Genomic DNA, 16591 nt, shown 5'->3' with positions numbered 1-16591 from the left:
ACTTTGAATGCTTCAATGTACACAGGATTGATTTGGTTTATGCCCAGGCGAAGGGGCACAATGAGCAGCAGGGGTTTCCAGGCTGGACATGTGGCAGAGGTGCCTTGTCTCTGACTGGAAGCAGTCAGAGGATCAGGAAGGCTCTCTGCAGCTGTGTCAGCACCCACAGGAAGAACACAGCACATTTTCTCTAGAAACAAAAGGCAAGAGATCTGGATGAGTCGGGAGTATCTAGTACCAGGGCCTTTTTCAAAGGTAAAACAGAGGGACCTCTCATGCTGTCCTCCCTGCCTGAAAGGCCCTCTCCTTTGCCATCGGGGACCAGCCAGCTCCACTTCCCACAGGGAGTTCAGGCTATTCCTTCAGATCCCTGCTCTTCATGTTGGACACTGAGCCCTTGCTGAGCAAGGGCTCAGTGTCCAACAGATCTTCTGGACTCATTCCAAGAATCTCATTTCTCAGTCTGAGGACCTTGGAGTCAGGGACTGTATGCATCGTTGGGTTTTCCTAATCTTAATGGCAGAGAAAGCAGGCCTCAGCAATGGCCAGCCTCTTTGACCCATCTACATGTGATTCAACATATTATATACAGCAGAGCTCCTGCAGTGAAAGGTATGGCACGGCTTTGAGAAGTTTTTCCACTCTGCTCTCCTAGGCTTCCCTGTCCCTGTGGAGCAGGCCACAGCATCTGTTGAGCTCCAGATTTCTGAATTAGAAAAGTTTCGAAGTTTACTGCCTATATTCTCCTGGTGACCTAGCCGATGAACAGAATATTCTCCACCAGTGAGTGGAGAGTGAGACCTGGCTCTCACATGAACTCTGCTGCCCCTCTTCTGACCACATCCCCTGGATGGGGAGGCCTGGTGGCACTCAGAGGAAGGATAGCAAGTTACCAAGAAGAGACTCGATACTCTAAGAGCATATATAGGGGGAGGAGGTCTCCCTCAGTCACAGACATAGGGGAGGGGAGAAGGGAGGAAGTGGGAGGGAGGGAGGAATAGGAGGAAACAAGGGAAGGGCTAACAATCGAGATGTAATATGAATAAATTAATAAATTAATTTTAAAAAAGAAAAGGGACTACGCCCATCGATGAGACAGTAAACAGCCCAGGGACTCACTGATATCTTCAATGACCACTGTGTTATCCATTGAAACATAAACAGCCAAGGAATTCCATTCGTCAAATAAAGCGAGTTTTCTGTGAAGCAACATAGAATGAGGTCATGATTGGAGACGATGAGAATATCAGTTGGAAGGGGTACAATGTATCCCAAGCATTACTAAGGTCACCACACAGAAGCTTGTGTTTGGGTTAGCTCTGGCTTTTTGATGGACCTCTGGGGCACTTCATGTACAAGGCGTTGGAGAATACCACAGAACCAATGTATCTGAACCTCTAAAAGAAGGTCTTGCTTTATAAAAATAGAAGAATCTACCTCACCAAATGGCAGTATTCCTACTGGAAGAATAAGAATGTCATCTATGTAATTTTGCTTTCTTACATAAAAGACATTCTGAATTATTGATCTTTCTTTAAAAAAAAAAGAAAAAGAAAAATGCCATTAAAATAGATATTGGCAAACTAGGTGCAGTGGCACATGCCTGCAGAGGCAGGTGGATCTCTATGAGTTCAAGGCCAACTTGGTCTACAAAGTGAGTCCAGGACAGCCAAGATAACACAGAGAAACCCTGTCTCAAGAGAAAGAAAGAAAGTAAGAAAGAAAGAAAGAAAGAAAGAAAGAAAGAAAGAAAGAAAAGAAAACCAAAGCAAAAATAGATATTGGGGGCTGTTGTAGTTCAGTGGCAGAGTACTTTGACTAGTATGGGTCCATCCATCTAACCCCTAGCACTTTAAATATTTTTTATTTATATATATTTACATGTATATATATTTTATATTTTGTCATTTATATAACATGTATATTATATATTGTATGCATATATATTTTATATGTATATATTTATATAAATTTATTTATATTATATATAATACATATGTAGTACATGTACATATATGTGTATGTATGTGTATACACACACACACACACACACACACACACAACCCCCCTCACATGGGAGTATTGATAATGTGAAAACAAACCACCAAGAATGAAGGAAGAAGGGAAGAAAGAGAGAAAAAGTAGAGGGATTGAAGAGATACCCTTGTTGTCTTCCCCACACACACTGAGAACACCATTCAAAGAGCCTTTAGGTACAGAGGACTAGAATGGAGGCCCTACTAGCCAGCAGCTAAGAAAGAGAGCATGTTTAACTGCAGTATTTCATGAAAGAACTTCTAAAGAAAGTGATTTTAAAAGAGATACTGTATCAGGTTGAAATAAAATAACGGCATATCTCTTTTTTACCTTCTTCCTTTGCTAGCTTAAAAGGACATATCTATTCTGTCTACTTATGCAATGTGTGGGTAAAATCCCAGTCTGACTAGATAAAAGACAAGGATCCTTTCGCTAAAGTAGCTCCCAAGAAGGGGTCAATTCCTACTCTGTGTGTGTGTGTGTGTGTGTGTGTGTGTGTGTGTGTGTGTGTGTGTGTCTGTGTGTCTGTGTGTGAGTGTGTCTGTGTGTGTGGTGGATGTGTACACATGTCTATACACATGTAGAGAGACCAAAGGATGATGTCAGGATGGTTTTTCCCGGTTGTCTCTCCCTTATTTTTGTAAACAAGGCCTCTCACTTACCCTGAAGCTCACCACTTCAGCTAGACAGTGAGCTCCTGGGATCCTCCTTCTCTGCCCCCTAGTGTTAGGGGCCATGCTCTTTGCTTTTACTAATTGTATGGTTTTTGGTGATACAAACTTAATTCCTCAATGCTTGTACAGTAAGAACCTTATCCACTGAGCCATCTCCTCGCCTGTCATTACATTTTAATTTACCAATTTTAATTGATTACTTTTCTCAGAATAACAATGATGTGATTTATGTCACTGGTTTCACTTCTAATTATTATTATTTTTCTTTACTTTAGGATGGGGCAAAATTGAGTGACATATATTCAGTAGAAACCCAACCATGGTCTTTAAACTGGAATAATTCCCAGGGCTAATCACAGACAGTGTCAGACTCTGATGATGCTCAGCAGTGGCAGGAGCTGCAGCCCCAGTCAGCCAGCTGATCATCAGGGGAAACTGCCTGCTTGTTAAGCTGTGAGGTTCAAAACTTTAGACATAGAGAATATAATGTGATTTGCAATATCGACACACTATGATGGGCTTACCAGGCTATAACTCAACTGTCTTTCACTGTGTTAAAGAGCATATGTGCTACCATTATTGAAGTCGATGATAACAAACCGAACACATTTAAATTCTTATGAAAATGAAGATGGATGGGGGTGAGCAAAAGGACACATGGTACATACAAAAGGAAAAGAATATTCCGGGTCAGACTATCAGGAGAAGACAAGAATAACCAGGGGTGGTGAGACAGAGGGAAGGAAAAGCATGAAAACACTTTGATTGCAAATGTCATAATTATATCTAACATGTATGCTGATTTAAAAATAAATGTAAAAGAATGGCTTTCCATTTGTTTATTATTGGAAACCTCAAAATGCAGAAAAAAAGAAGGAAATTCTATTTGAAACCAGATTTGTGCTTGGCTTTGTCACTAATAGTTCATACATTGTTCCCTGCCATTGGCCCTACTGCACTTCTGGAATACTGCCAGTTCCTCTCTCAGCAATGGTAATGATGCCCAGAAAGTACTCCGATTGAGGCAAGAAAGTGCTCTCAGTTACACTGCACTGGTAGCAGGGAAAAAGCTAAGGTACAAATCTCCCCTGGGTCCCCAGGAAATCCATATTACTCACCTCATATGCACATCTCCAAGCACGCTATTCACCGAAGACTGGTTAACCGTTGAAACAAAGCCCCTTGTCTACTTTATATGGAGCCATGATACCCAGAAATTGAAATATACTGTACCAAAGAAGACCTGATGGTCTCCATCTTCAGCTCCCTACATCTAGCCCCAGGTTCTGGCTGCCAGTTTCATGTATTCTTAAGCACTTAGTGGGTACTTATATGTAGTTGGCAGTTTTATGAGCAACTGCAACATGACCAATACAGTCTCTGCCTTGAGAGTTTTCATTCACTAGCAGATTGTCAGGAAGGAAGGAGAGAACCACAAGAGATAAGATGGCCTCAGATCTAGGTACTGATGACACTCAACCCATTTACACCCTGACTGCTCTACTAATGTCCTGTGATAGAAGAGAAACTGTGGAATGTAAGAAAACATTATGGAAGTATCACCTTAACCTGCTAGCAGATGGCAAACTGATTCCAAGACTCCCTTACAATTTGAATGTTCCAATAGATTCTGATGTGAGTTCCTCAAAACGATGACTGTGTCTCTGTATACCCAGTACTTGACACAGTAAAAACACCTAATAAATGCTAAATGAATTAGGGAGGTTTCGTTTGGTTTTTTGTTTTTTTTTTTCAAAACATTTTATGTACGGGGCAGTACATGATATGGTGTATGTGTGAGGGTCAGAGGACAACTTGTGTGGGTTGGTTCTCTCCTTCCACCATCTGGTTCCCATGGATACAACTTGGGTCATCAGGATTGGCAGCAAGCACCTTTACCCACTGACCCATCTTGCTGTCCCATTAATGAGGTCTTTAATACTATATAGGATAGAAGTCTTTCTTGCCTAAGCCAGTTAAGCTTCTGCCTCTTAGTATGAACCTTTTAAATTCAAAAGACCCTCAGGCCGATGGTTCCCTGGCACATGAACATCCATCTGTAGGGTGAGAAACAGAATGAGTCCTGGAGTATAGCCACATACATTGATACCAGTGACTGCAACTCTGATATACCAAGACAGAGGTCTACACTTATCCACATCGAAGAAATATCTGAACGAAATGGTAGAGATGTTTGATGGTTCAGCGGGAGGGGTGGGATTGCAAGCATCCTTAAGCCAATAGGAGGTTTAGCTGGCGGGGGATGGAAGCATAAGAGCAAGTAGAACAAGCAGGCCCCAGGCATTGACTTACTTTATCACCTGTGCAACTGTATTTGGTCCAAACCATTCGCCAATTGATTTCCCTTCTCCTACACCCATTTGTGCTGTTTTATGTGGAAAAATTAAAATGTTAGCAAAGTATCTTCTATGATCTAGAGACTCCTGATTTTTTTTTTTTTTTCAGGAAGAAAGTAGACAGGCAACTTAGTGATGTCACATATAAGGCAAGGGAAGAAAAAGTTCCTAGTCGTTACTTTGAAACTAGAAATCTTACCCATCTGGTGGATTGAATAGCAACGGTCTTTTCTATCTAGGAAGCACTGCAGAATCCTTTGGTATTCTTTGGGTTGTTCTTTTTGTTTCTCCCAGTTCCAATCTTTTGAGGAAGGAAGGGATAAAAAAGGGTTAAAATCAACCATCACTGTTTATTACCAGACAATAAGTTAGAAGGAAAACAAGACAGCTACATCCAGAAGGGATGAATGGTGAGGGTGACTTGTTCCTAAGTATCTTTCCGTTAGATAGCACAAGCCACAGGGCTGACAACTTGTACGCATTTAGTGGATGTGCAGTAAAACCCAGGGCTATGGGGCTATAGCTGCATGGTAGATCACTTGTCTAGGGTGTGTGGGAAAGTTAAAAGGTGAGGATGAAATGGCTCAGAGAATTAACTTGCCCCAGGGACTGGAGCTGGATAAGGACTACATAACAACAGTGGCACAGAGGTATTTCCTGGCAGCTACAACAAGAGGATATAACCCAGATGCTATAGTGTCTCATCTCTATCCAAACAGCAATGGCTTTTGTCCTTACATTCTGGCAACATTGCCAAAAGGGTCTCATGAGGGCTAGTGCTATTCTTACATACAATAGCTTATATGGAAATAATATGCACAATTCACCACTAAGGAAGTGTTTTTAAAAAATTGTATACTAAGAAAGGAAAGGAAAAAATACTATAATTCCAGCATTCAGGAGGCTGAGGCAGGAAAATTTCAAGCTCATGACCACCCTACACTATATTGAGTTCAAGATTAGCCTAGGCTATATATAGCAAGACCTTTCTTTCAACAAAACAAGACAGGAGGGAGATGATTCAGTTGGTAAAATGCATGCCAACATGAGGATCAGAGTTTAGAAACCCAGCACCCATGTTTAAAAAAAAAACTCTGTACAGTAGTAATATGCACCTATACTCCAGTATTAGACAAAGTCAGCTAACCAAATCAGAAAGCTCCAGATTCAGTGAGAGACCTTGTCTCACAAATAAGATGGAAATGGATTTAAGAAAGCTATGTTAACATCTGGCCTGCACACACATGCATGAGTGCACACACATCTGCATAGGTGCAAACAGCCAAGTGTGGTGGCATACATCTACAAGATCAAAGCTCTGGGATGGGCAACGGAGGCAGGAAGATCATTAATTAATTAGGTCCCAACTGGGGTTACAGGATCATTTGTAGGCCCAATGGGGCTAGATAATGATAACATACCTAAAAATAAAAAAATAAATAAAAACCAAAACATTTTTTAACCAACTTTTTTTCAGTACTGGGTATGGAAGCCAGGGCCTTGTATATGACAAGCAAAGTACTCTTCCAACTAAACTATGTCCCTGGCCCCATTTTTACAACACTTTGTTTGTTTTGGACTTAGGCTTCATTAGATAGCCCTGGATAGTCTGGAACTCACTATGTAGATCAGGTCGGCCTCAAATTTGTGGTGATCTTTCTGCCTCAGCCTCCTAAGTGGTAAGATTATAGGCATAAGCCACTACCCCTAACTTTTACACCATCTTAAGAAAAAAAAATCACAACGAACTTTAGAAAAACAAAAATATTTGCTATCAGGTGTTCAGTTTCCTCAAGACCAAAATGCAAATCACTATCATTCTAAGTATCCTACCTGTGCCTTAAACAAAGAGAGGCCCTTAAATGCTACAGAGGCTACAGGGCACCTACTGGAGAGAACTGCAAGCTGCTACAGAAGCACCCAGAAGGATGGGAAGTGTTCCCTCAGCTCTAGGAATTCTGTCTAAAGGGACAGATTTGGGAGGGTAAGTTTGCTTCCAAGACATAAATTTCTCTCTTGGAGGTCTCAAAAGAGTCTGAATTAATGACTTTGGAACTGTACCTGAGTCTACAGGCCATCATCCATGGATCCCTCAGATCCCTTTTGCTCCTAGTGTCTCTGAAACCAAAGTCTTAAGCTTCAGCTCCATCATATGCTGTGGGGTGAATGACATCTGACTTGCTTCCATAGCTACTGAACTATCTTCATTAACTTGTTGCTAAGGACCATCAAATGTTTCCTGATGAATGCCACATGACTACCTCATCTTAAAGTGACTGAATAGAAAAGAATCCAAAAGACCCTACCAAATCACCTCTTCTAATTCATGTTATAACTACAGGGTCACTCCAAATTCTTCCTGCTGCTTGCCTTTATGCTGAAATAACTAACTCCTAGCTGTAAGGATCTCCCAGCATACCCTCCACTTCAACAATTCACTTTCGGAAAAATCACCTTCAAGGTTTCGAAACATGAATGAAAAGGGGCAGCAAGACAGCTCAGCAACTAAAGGTGCTTGTTGCCAAGCCAAATGACTGGAGATTGATCTCCAGGACCCTTATGGTCAGAGGAAAGAATTTATCTCCATAACCGCATGTGGCACAGGTGCATCCCCACCACACATAGCAAATACATACAAAATTTAGAAAACTAGTTAATACGTGCAAAACACAAAAACTAGTAAGGATGCAATTGAAAAATAAAAGTAAGCCAGCTGCAAAATGACAGGCATTGCATACTTTCTCTCATTTGTGGAATTTAGGGGGGGAAATAAGGCATGAAAACAGAGATCATTGGGGAGGTAAAAGGGGACAAAGTAAGCAGGGAAGAGGGAAGGGAGAGTAAGGAAACAGAACAGAGGAGCTAGAGATATGGCTCAGTGGTTCACAGCAAAGGACTCAAGTTTAGTTCCCCCCGCCCCCAACACACGTCAGGTAGCAGACAAGCAAGTATAACTCCAGCTCCGGGAAATCCAACAGCCACTTTTAGTCTCCGCAGGCACTGCATTCACATGTGCCCGGAGTCAGAGTGTCAGTATTATATTCTTACATCTAGGCTACTACCCCTGGGCAAATCACCTCACTGCCATGACCCTCAGTTTTCTCATCTGTGAGCTAGAACTGATCACAGAATACAGGGAAAGCAAGCACAGAATAACCTAAATTCTGGCAAGAGAGCAAAAAGCTCTAAACCCTCTCCAGCCCTTTCCAGATTCTCTCCAAAACCTGGCACAGGACCTGTGAGACTGCACAGTGAGATTAGCAACAGCTAGCAGAGTCAGCTGCTTGAGAGCACAGGGAATTGGACTTTTACTGGAACATCTGAACTGGTGTCCATCCAAGGTCATCCTACAGAGGTCCATGGAGAAGAGTGCATTTGGCTCAGAGAACATAAGAACAAGAATTAGCAGAGGCTTCTTGACTAATGAAACCACCTCCCAAGGAAGCTAATTTAAGTATTTCTTCATTATTAAATGGACATACTCAGTGAACCAAAACCAAAATAGCACTAGCTTCCTTACTAAGCACTTCCTTTAGGTCACTCACATCCTGAGTCACATGGGTATTTTAGTAGGAGTCAAGAAACAGACTGCCTGCCACACCCTTCTTCCTGTTTTCTTTGTTTTTTCATTTTGTTTTGCTTGTTGAAACGGGTCTCCCTCTGTAGCCTCAGGCTGGTGGGAAACTTAGTATACAAGCCAGGTTAACCTCAAGCACACAGCAGTTTTCTTGCCTTAGCCTTCTGAGTGATGGGATTATAGGCATGAGCCACCATGGCCACAGTTTTTGTTTTGGTTTGTGTTTGGAGACAGTGTTTCTCTATGAAGTGCTATCTGACATGTAATTCTTTTTTTTTTTTTTTTAATTCTATAGTAGACCAAGCTAGCCTCAAATTCATAGAGATCTGCCTACCTCTGCCTCCTGTGTTTTGGAATTAAGGCTATGTACCACCATGCCCAGTTTGGGGCCACAGCTTTTTTTATCTGTCATTTTTAAGGACCCACTCAAACAATAGCAAAATGGAAATTCTAAATGACATATCTGCTGCAGGTTAATGCTGTCCCAGGAAAATAACTCTCACATGAGGAAAGATCAGCTATTTCCTTCTCGTAATGGGCTTAGTTGACTTGTCAGCCCATCACTTGAGCAGTTAGAAAGAAATTCTGGATCTGCAGTTTTGTTCATAAATATTCTTAAACCAACAGCAGCAAATGATACAGCAGATGTCTCCAAAACCATTGGTAGAACAATTGGAACTCACCCCTTCCCAAGTGTCTACAGATAAGGGCTTGAGCCAGCATCATCTGCCCACAGCGCAGCATACATCCCCAGCCAGCATCAGATGAAGGGCCTGTTCCCCCTGTTGTCAAAAGGGGGAGGGCATGAATATGTGTTCCTTCAATTAATCTTTTCTCAATCATCAGCATATTTGAAACTACAAACACCCAGACATCTACATGAATTCTGAAAAGAGAGACAATAAATGTCCTTAGAGCTCATACAGGGTTTGGATATAGAAGTGGACCTTGTAACCAATGGTTACAATGCTGAACCAATGGAAACAGGTTTTACAGCCAAAGACAAAGCAAACACATGAACTAAAGGTGCCCTTTAGGTTTCTTGCTTGGAGCCTTCAGAGTGTGCATGTTATTTTGGTAAATGACTATCATGTATGAATATCACCAAACAAATTACCTTGGCTAAGGCACAAACGCCCACCAAGAGTGGGCATCAAAATGATCAAAGACATATGAAAGGTTCTTGACTATTCTAAATGGACTTACTGAAGTTTAAAACAACAACAAATTGATGAAAGAGCTCTAGATTAGGCAGAAGACTAATATCTAGGTGTATAATCTAAGCCCACACTCTGCCTCCTATCAGTGGGCATTATAGGAATTCAATGAGAAACTGTTTAACAGCTCTAGAATCCACAGAGGATACTTGATATTGTGAGTATGGCCTTATATAAAATGCTATTAGTAATTAGTAATACACTGTATCTTTAAAATACAGAAACTCAGCTAATAAGAAAACAGTGGGTTCCATTTCAGGAAAATTTGATGTAAAGTCACACATATAGCCAGAATGAGCTCTACTACGGTCCTAGTCAAAAGGATCAACATAATCTGATAACTGGACTTTCATTTCTAACTCAGAAGTAGAAAAGTATTCTAGAGGCATGGTCTTAGATGTTTAATTTGAAAGAAGTTATTATATATATATATATATATATATATATATATATATATATATATATATATAAAGTAGTCCAAATTATCTTACCTCATCTTGATCCCTTTGTTATAGGGACTGAAGGAACAGTGTCACTATGTCAAGACTAAGGGATGTGAATAGACGTGTGTGCTGGAAGGAGAGCATTCAGACTCTCGCTAAAGCTGGGGTTAAAGGGCACATCAGTGCAGATTAGTGCACAGAAAGACAGATCAACTATTACCAAAACACTGTCAGTGTTGACTCAAAACATTGCGCAGCTTTGTAAGATCTCTCCCTCCAGTGAACACTAACAGTTTAGAACCGCTGGGTACTAAAGACTGTTCATCATCATCGTTGTTGTTGTTGTTGTTACTGTTTGGTAGGCAAAGAAAATGTTTGTGTAGACTTCAGTTTTGGCCCATCACAGAAAGGATATTTTCACTCCAATGACAAGGTCCAGCCTTGTATCAAAATTGGTCAGACAAGTTTGTTAGGAGAGGAACTTCCACCACCTGTAGACTCTCCTTTCCATAACACCAGGGGCGTAGTTCCACCGCTCAGGAACACTTTACAAATCTCTCAGATGGAGCAAGTTCATTCAACTTATTGAACCCTTCCTTTCCCCTAGATGGCAGCTAGGGACAGACTAGAATAAAATCTAAGGAAACCTATCTTAATGCATCTCTGAATGTCAAAATGCTCTCCTTTTATACGGAAATAACAGAAGGAATTATTTTCTTTCCTTCAAGGCCCAAGCCTCTTTAATAGTCCCATAGTGCCATACAAGCAGCAAAAGGTAATTCATAGCTAGATATTACCCAATTAAAGCTTATTTGATTTTTTCATAAAAAAAGTAATGTCATCTGCTGCATGAACACTTGCAAGTAGGTCACAATTACTGCTGGTTTAACACTACAACACCATAGAGCCACACGTGACAGGTTACTTCCACACTGACATTTTTGGATGAAATAAAACTTATCTGCTCCCCTAAACCAAATTCTTTGCCACAGTGAGATGTTAATTCTGAGGTTTCTGTGATGTCATTGATAACCTCAAGCAAGCTATCTACAAGGGAAAAAAATCACAGCACAACTGATGATATACCTACCAATCGGTGAAAATTTCCTTCTGTATGTAAACCATAGACGAGCACTTATATCAGACAACAGCTTAGATTTTTCTGTAATTAAATGTAAAGTTAAAATTAAATCACCATATCCCATCTTTTAAAATGCCTACGTTTGACTTCTATGCCAGCAGCAAGCTTATTTTCAAGCAGCCAATCTGATTGTTATAGGACTATGGAAATTCACAGAAACCTAATCTCATTTGAGCCTAATAAATTCAATACTTCTCTTGACCTTCACTTTGACCGAAGCTACTCTACAGGTTCTTCTAATGACATTATATACTTTCTGGCTCCTTCTCAATGATTTTCAGGATCCTGACAGGTGTTACCACTGAGGTCAGGAAATAGGAAAATCAAGTATCTTAGATAGCCCACTAAGGCAGCCACCTCCATCCTGAATGATGATAGTATCAGTATCCAGTATCTATTTTCTAAAACTAGAGGTTTATATGTTTGGAGGTGGTTCATGGGCAGAAGCAGGGGTGTAAATGCATACATTTAACAAAAAAGGAAATGCTCCTGCTAACTGTATATGAACTTTATCCATAGTAACAAAAAAAGGAAATGAATGTTCCTGCTAACTGTATAAGAACTTTACTCATTGTACCTAGGATCCTATTTTCACGTAAGTAGATGTATAATGTCATGAATATGATGCAAAGTCTCCTCAATCACTACCATTATGGCTTCTTCATTTCTTTCCATACTTGGATATGGTTCTGACTTCTCTAGTCATCTCTCTCCCTCTTCTCAATACCATGTGCATATACATATTCAGCATAGAATTTATAGTCATTGTATTTTCAAAAGCAAAAGGGAAATTTACATTTTGCAATAATTTCTAATTCCATCTCTTTGAGCAAATAAAAAATAAAGCTGTATATATATTTTCTTTCATTTTGTTGTCCTCAGCACCTATCCCCCATTTTGGGAGATGTATAATGTTTAAGAGTAAGGTTTCTTTGGCCTGGAAAAATATCTCAATGGTTATTAAAATTGTCTGCTCTTCCAGAGAACCTGGGTTCGATTCCCAGCACCCCTCTGGTGGCTTACAACCTCCTGTAGCTCCAGTTCCAAGGCATCTAATGGCATCTTCTGGCCTCTTGGTGCACAGACACAAATGCAGGCAAAACACCATATACATAAACTAAATAAATAAAAATTTTTTTTGGTTTTTTGAGACAGGGTTTCTCTATGTTATATTGGTTGTCCTGCACTTACTTTGTAGACCAGGCTGGCCTCAAACTCACAGCAATCTGCCTGCTTCTGCCTCCCAAATGCTGGGATTAAAGGCATACGCCAGCATGCCCAGCTATTTAATAAATAAACTTTTAAAAAATGAGTTCTCTTTTCTTGTCTTTGCAAGCACCCCACCCATGCCCACTCAGAGGGGGAGCCATGTATCCTAGGATGGCCTCAAAATTGCTGAAGATGACCCTGAATTTCTGCTTCTTCTGCTTCTACCTTTCTGGTGCTGAGATAACAGGCATGGGCCCCAGTCCCAGTTTATAGAGTGCTGGCTGGAGATTGAGTCCAATACTTGGTGCATGTTAGCTACTCGATAAACTGAACACAGCTGCAACCCAAAACTATGATTGCACATTTTTATAAGCCTAGTACTCTAGAGCCTAAAGCAGGAGAATTGCAAAACTAAGGCCAGCCTGGGCTACATACTGAAATCCTGTAGTGGGGTGGTATTTAACTTGGGTTTGAACTCTGACTCTGCTACTTACTGTGTATATAAATTTATTACTCATTTTTTTTCTGAGCTTCTGTTCTCTCCTGTGTAAATTGAGGAATAGCAATACCTACTTCATTGAGGAGCTGTGAGTATTAAACAAGATAAGTCATATGAAGTTGAAATATATACATACATATACATTCATAAAGCACTTAGTTGATATCTAGTATGCAGTAAGTCTGTACCAAATGTTGCTATTATTATATGCCTGTCCCTTTAAATGTTCACACAAGTCACTCTTGCCTCTATAGGCTCTATACCTTCCGGCTTGGCTCTATGCTAGAAAGAAATACGAACGAAAAAAAAAAAATTCTGTTTGAAAGGCATTTCCCAGCCCAGCATACTGGTGAATGCCTGTAAATCTCAGCACTTGGCAGATTGAATCAGGAGGCTTACTGTGAATTTGAGGCCAGCCTGGTCTACATAATGAGTTCTAGAATTCCAGGTAAGCTCAAGTTATAAAGTAGAACCTTTCTCAAAAACGAGGGGGAGGGAAGACATTTTCAAATTAGGATCTGAATAAGGACATATGTGACACCTTAGATTTTCCTGTTGTTTGGAAAGTAGAAGGTTCTCCTCGACCCTTTCATTTTAAGTCCTAGAGGAGGAAGGAAAGGTTCAGAGAGAAAAAGTCCCTTTTCTGAGTTAGAGTTAAACAAACCAGATCTCCCCCACCATTCACAGTTCTCCAATAAAATAGTGGGGCATGGCTCAGGAGGATGAACAAGGCCTAGCTTATTCTCCTGCTCTTTGATCAGCCTCCTCCTATCCCTTACTCTATGCTAAGGGTTTCTGAAGATCTCTTCTTGGGAAGTAATATAAGCCAGAGCTGCCTCTCCTAGCACAAGTAGATGGAGAGTCCGTAGCAGCGTCAGAGCACCTGGTCTCTTTCTGCTCTTTAAGAATGCTGTGGTAAGTGAGAAAACTCAAGCCTCCTGTCCATCCACTGCAAGGAGCTAGAAGTCCTATACAAAACCAGAATCAACTAGGACAGGACGATCACTAGAAGATGATCTGAAACACAAGATTGCTTGGGTGTGACATTATTTCTGACAGATGTGACTTTTATGGAAGTCCTTGGGCCTTTGGCCCAGAAGCACAAAGACATGGTAAGAATAAGAAATATATGGCTGGTATATATAAAAAATATATGGCTAGGAATGATTGCATGGTTTTGAATCCTGAGTCTTCTGGAATGGGAACTGACTTCTTTACAGAAAAGAATCAAAACTTTTGCAAATCCTACAAACAAAACCCCAGGTCATGTAAATGCCCTGCTAAGGCCTCTAGTTCCTTGGGAGGAACTGTGAAACAATCAGGGAGCCCCTGGCTCGGTTTCATTCCCAGTCTGTCTCACAGTAGCATCGGCCCTTCCGAAGACAATGTTCTGTCGACACAAGAAGGAAAAACAGAAACCCTTAGCCCCCAGGCACCACCTTAGCAGGCTCCTCCCAGACCAGTGCCACCAAGCTTACCTGTCTTAAGAAGATGTTGCTTCCCCAGGATCCATACCAGTTCGTCTGTGTCTGGAAATTCTTCTAAGTAGTCAGTGAAAATAGTAATCTGGTTTTCATACTTGGACATAACTAAAGGAAAATAAGGATACGTAAACATAATTTCGGAGACAGAGTTTCTTCGAGGCACTTGCTGATTTCTACCTTTGCCCCAAAGTAAAAAGGTCATCAGCTTGACCCTAAAGGAATATTTAAATATTTAAATAAGTGGGTGTACACCAAGCACTTTACTGACTGAGCCACCTCCCCAGCCCTTCATATTTCTCTTGGGCTTTTTCTCATGGTCCCGTTTAAAATGGTATCTGAAAATCTGCATGCTCAGAACTACTTTAAAACTCTTTTTTCAAGGGCCTTCTTCATAAACAGCCCCTTAGCTAGCTAGCTTCTCCCCACAAAGATAGACCAAGGTCAAGACAGTAATACAGGCAGACTTGGCTCCCGTCTGTCCAAATGGAAGTACTTCAAGGTTTATATGGCAAGGTTTCTAGCAGCCAAGGCCTTGGAGGGGGCTGTGACAAGCCTGGAGAATGTGCAATTTTAACAATGATAGCATTGTAGCTAGAAGACTAGATATTTTTACAGTGTTTTCATTCTCCATCCGACTCACATATGGCTTCTACAAAGAAGGCTCTTGAGACTGATCATAAATAGAACTTGTTCCTGAGATTCACAAATGACTATTGTGATTTTGTGATATAATAAGACCTATATATTTGCTCTCTGTTTTCAATTTCTGGCACACAGCTCTGAAAAATCCCTGAGACGCCCTGAGCACTGGGATGGCAGGAGCATCTTCTTTTGGTCTCGTGTTTGGTCTTTGACCCTAGACGCAGGGCTCCTGATCCCTTGGAATTTCCTGGGTGATAAGAGGATCTTCTGTTCTAATGAAGTTATCCTTGGTAAGTACTCAGGTGCTCGTCACCTGTGAGACTAAGCAAAGATCAAAAAGCTGGAAGCTTCATTCCAACCCCCACCCTGCAAGAAGGGGAGAGAGTCATGACACAGAGTCAAAAATAACTCACTTCTCCATAACGCTGCCATATGAAATTCCTGAGTGCCCCCATTTGGGGAGCTCTGGATATGCTGGTGGTGCCTGAAAAGGGAATAGAGGCTTCGCCCCCCCCCCACTTCCCATACATATCTACTGTTTGGCTATTCATCTGAACCCTTTGCAGTTTTATAATACATGGGTAAATGTACTCAGGTAAGTATTTCCCAGAGCTCTGTGAGCAATCCTTGCAAATGATTAAGCCACGGGTGGTGTGAGGAACTGCACTTTATTGCCAGTCAGTCAAATGAAGAGATCACAAGCTGGGACTTCTCAAGGCGCGCCAATCTTTCAAGACTCGAAGTTTAGCTTATGGGATCTGACCCTAACCGCAAGTGGACGGACACTGTACATTTTAATCAAATCATAAGAGACACTGTTGGTGTTTGCTAAAAAACTGGTTTGTTGAGAACCCACCCCCTCCAGACACATATGTTTATAGGGGTGCTGAGTGGTGACCACTGAGTAGCAAAAGTCAGTTTTCCTATTACACTCTGCTATAGTTATCTCTCAAGACAAAGCCTTCAAGTGAGATAAAACTATATCCCACTAGTTCTCAGGCCATGCTTTCAGAATCAACAACTCCACAAGCTGAGAGGCAGTCAAGTTCACATTCACTTTCGTGGGAGGGAGGGATAGGTCTGCTAAAGGATTCAAGACTGACTCACGGAGGAGTCCTGCCACGAAAGTATCTCTAAGTAATCTTCTTCCGGGGCAATAATAATAATATAGGCAGTAAATACATTTCTAAGCCAGCATGTCAAAATCTGTTTTTACTCTGTAACCAGAAAAATTAAAGTGATAGTTATACTTCACAATTTACGGTGCTATTTGTGTGAGAAAATATGTTGTGAGTTGAAAGCAAAGGCACC

General features: G+C 41.0%; 1 protein-coding gene across 1 annotated transcript in view; it reads right to left on the bottom strand.

Annotated features, from left to right (window-relative positions):
* Atg4a (autophagy related 4A cysteine peptidase) overlaps nucleotides 1-16591 on the bottom strand; it is a 53208-nt gene that overhangs the window by 9493 nt on the left and 27124 nt on the right. Inside the window, exons 3-9 of the mRNA XM_051141861.1 lie at nucleotides 14633-14743; nucleotides 11396-11467; nucleotides 9329-9427; nucleotides 5268-5369; nucleotides 5025-5097; nucleotides 1120-1199; nucleotides 3-190 (exon numbers count right to left, since the gene is read on the bottom strand). Coding sequence (XP_050997818.1) covers nucleotides 3-190; nucleotides 1120-1199; nucleotides 5025-5097; nucleotides 5268-5369; nucleotides 9329-9427; nucleotides 11396-11467; nucleotides 14633-14743 — 725 coding nt within the window. The remainder of the gene's footprint in view (nucleotides 1-2; nucleotides 191-1119; nucleotides 1200-5024; nucleotides 5098-5267; nucleotides 5370-9328; nucleotides 9428-11395; nucleotides 11468-14632; nucleotides 14744-16591) is intronic.

This window comes from Acomys russatus, chromosome X (genome assembly GCF_903995435.1).
Source record: "Acomys russatus chromosome X, mAcoRus1.1, whole genome shotgun sequence".
In the NCBI taxonomy this organism is placed as follows: Eukaryota; Metazoa; Chordata; class Mammalia; order Rodentia; family Muridae; genus Acomys; species Acomys russatus.
Note: the sequence above shows the minus strand (reverse complement) of the source record. Positions and strands in the feature narration are given on the sequence as shown.